Source organism: Pteropus alecto, unplaced genomic scaffold, assembly GCF_000325575.1.
Source record: "Pteropus alecto unplaced genomic scaffold, ASM32557v1 scaffold87, whole genome shotgun sequence".
Taxonomy (NCBI): Eukaryota; Metazoa; Chordata; class Mammalia; order Chiroptera; family Pteropodidae; genus Pteropus; species Pteropus alecto.
Genome location: NW_006443225.1, coordinates 14,679,539 through 14,679,944, shown reverse-complemented (window position 1 = coordinate 14,679,944; position 406 = coordinate 14,679,539). Strand labels below are relative to the sequence as shown.

At 70.7% G+C, this 406-nt stretch overlaps 1 protein-coding gene across 1 annotated transcript in view; it reads right to left on the bottom strand.

Moving 5' to 3' along the window:
- The window catches only part of KCNB2 (potassium voltage-gated channel subfamily B member 2), a 305,417-nt gene that overhangs the window by 610 nt on the left and 304,401 nt on the right, over positions 1 to 406 (bottom strand). Inside the window, 1 exon segment of the mRNA XM_006924027.2 lies at positions 1 to 406. This exon segment is cut by the window's left edge and continues 15 nt beyond it; it is cut by the window's right edge and continues 16 nt beyond it. Coding sequence (XP_006924089.1) covers positions 1 to 406 — 406 coding nt within the window.

Below are 406 nucleotides of genomic sequence, written 5' to 3'. Positions count from 1 at the left end.
GGTTGCTGCCCCTCAGCGAGCTCCTGGGGCTCTCGGAGGCGCTGTCGGACGGCGCACCCTGGGAGCCGCCGGAGTCGGGGTTCAGAGTCAGGTCGACGGGCGCGTACTCCAGGGCGGCGGCGCCCCGGCCCGCAGGCCCTTTCTCTCTGGCGAGCGTTAGAAAAGGGGGCCCCCTGGCCCTCTGGGGCTCCTCCGCGCCGGGGAGCTCGGGCGGGAACTTCATCTGCAGGTGAGAGGCGCAGGGCGGCGGCAGGGGCGACCTCTCGGTCTCGGTGAAGTCGGTGGCACAGCTGGTGAAGCTGTCGATGCTCGAGGTGCTCTTCATGTCCACGACGACCTCGGCCTGCGCCACGGCCAGCTGCTCGCGCGGGCAGACCACCTCCTCCATCTCGATCTCCTCCTCGAA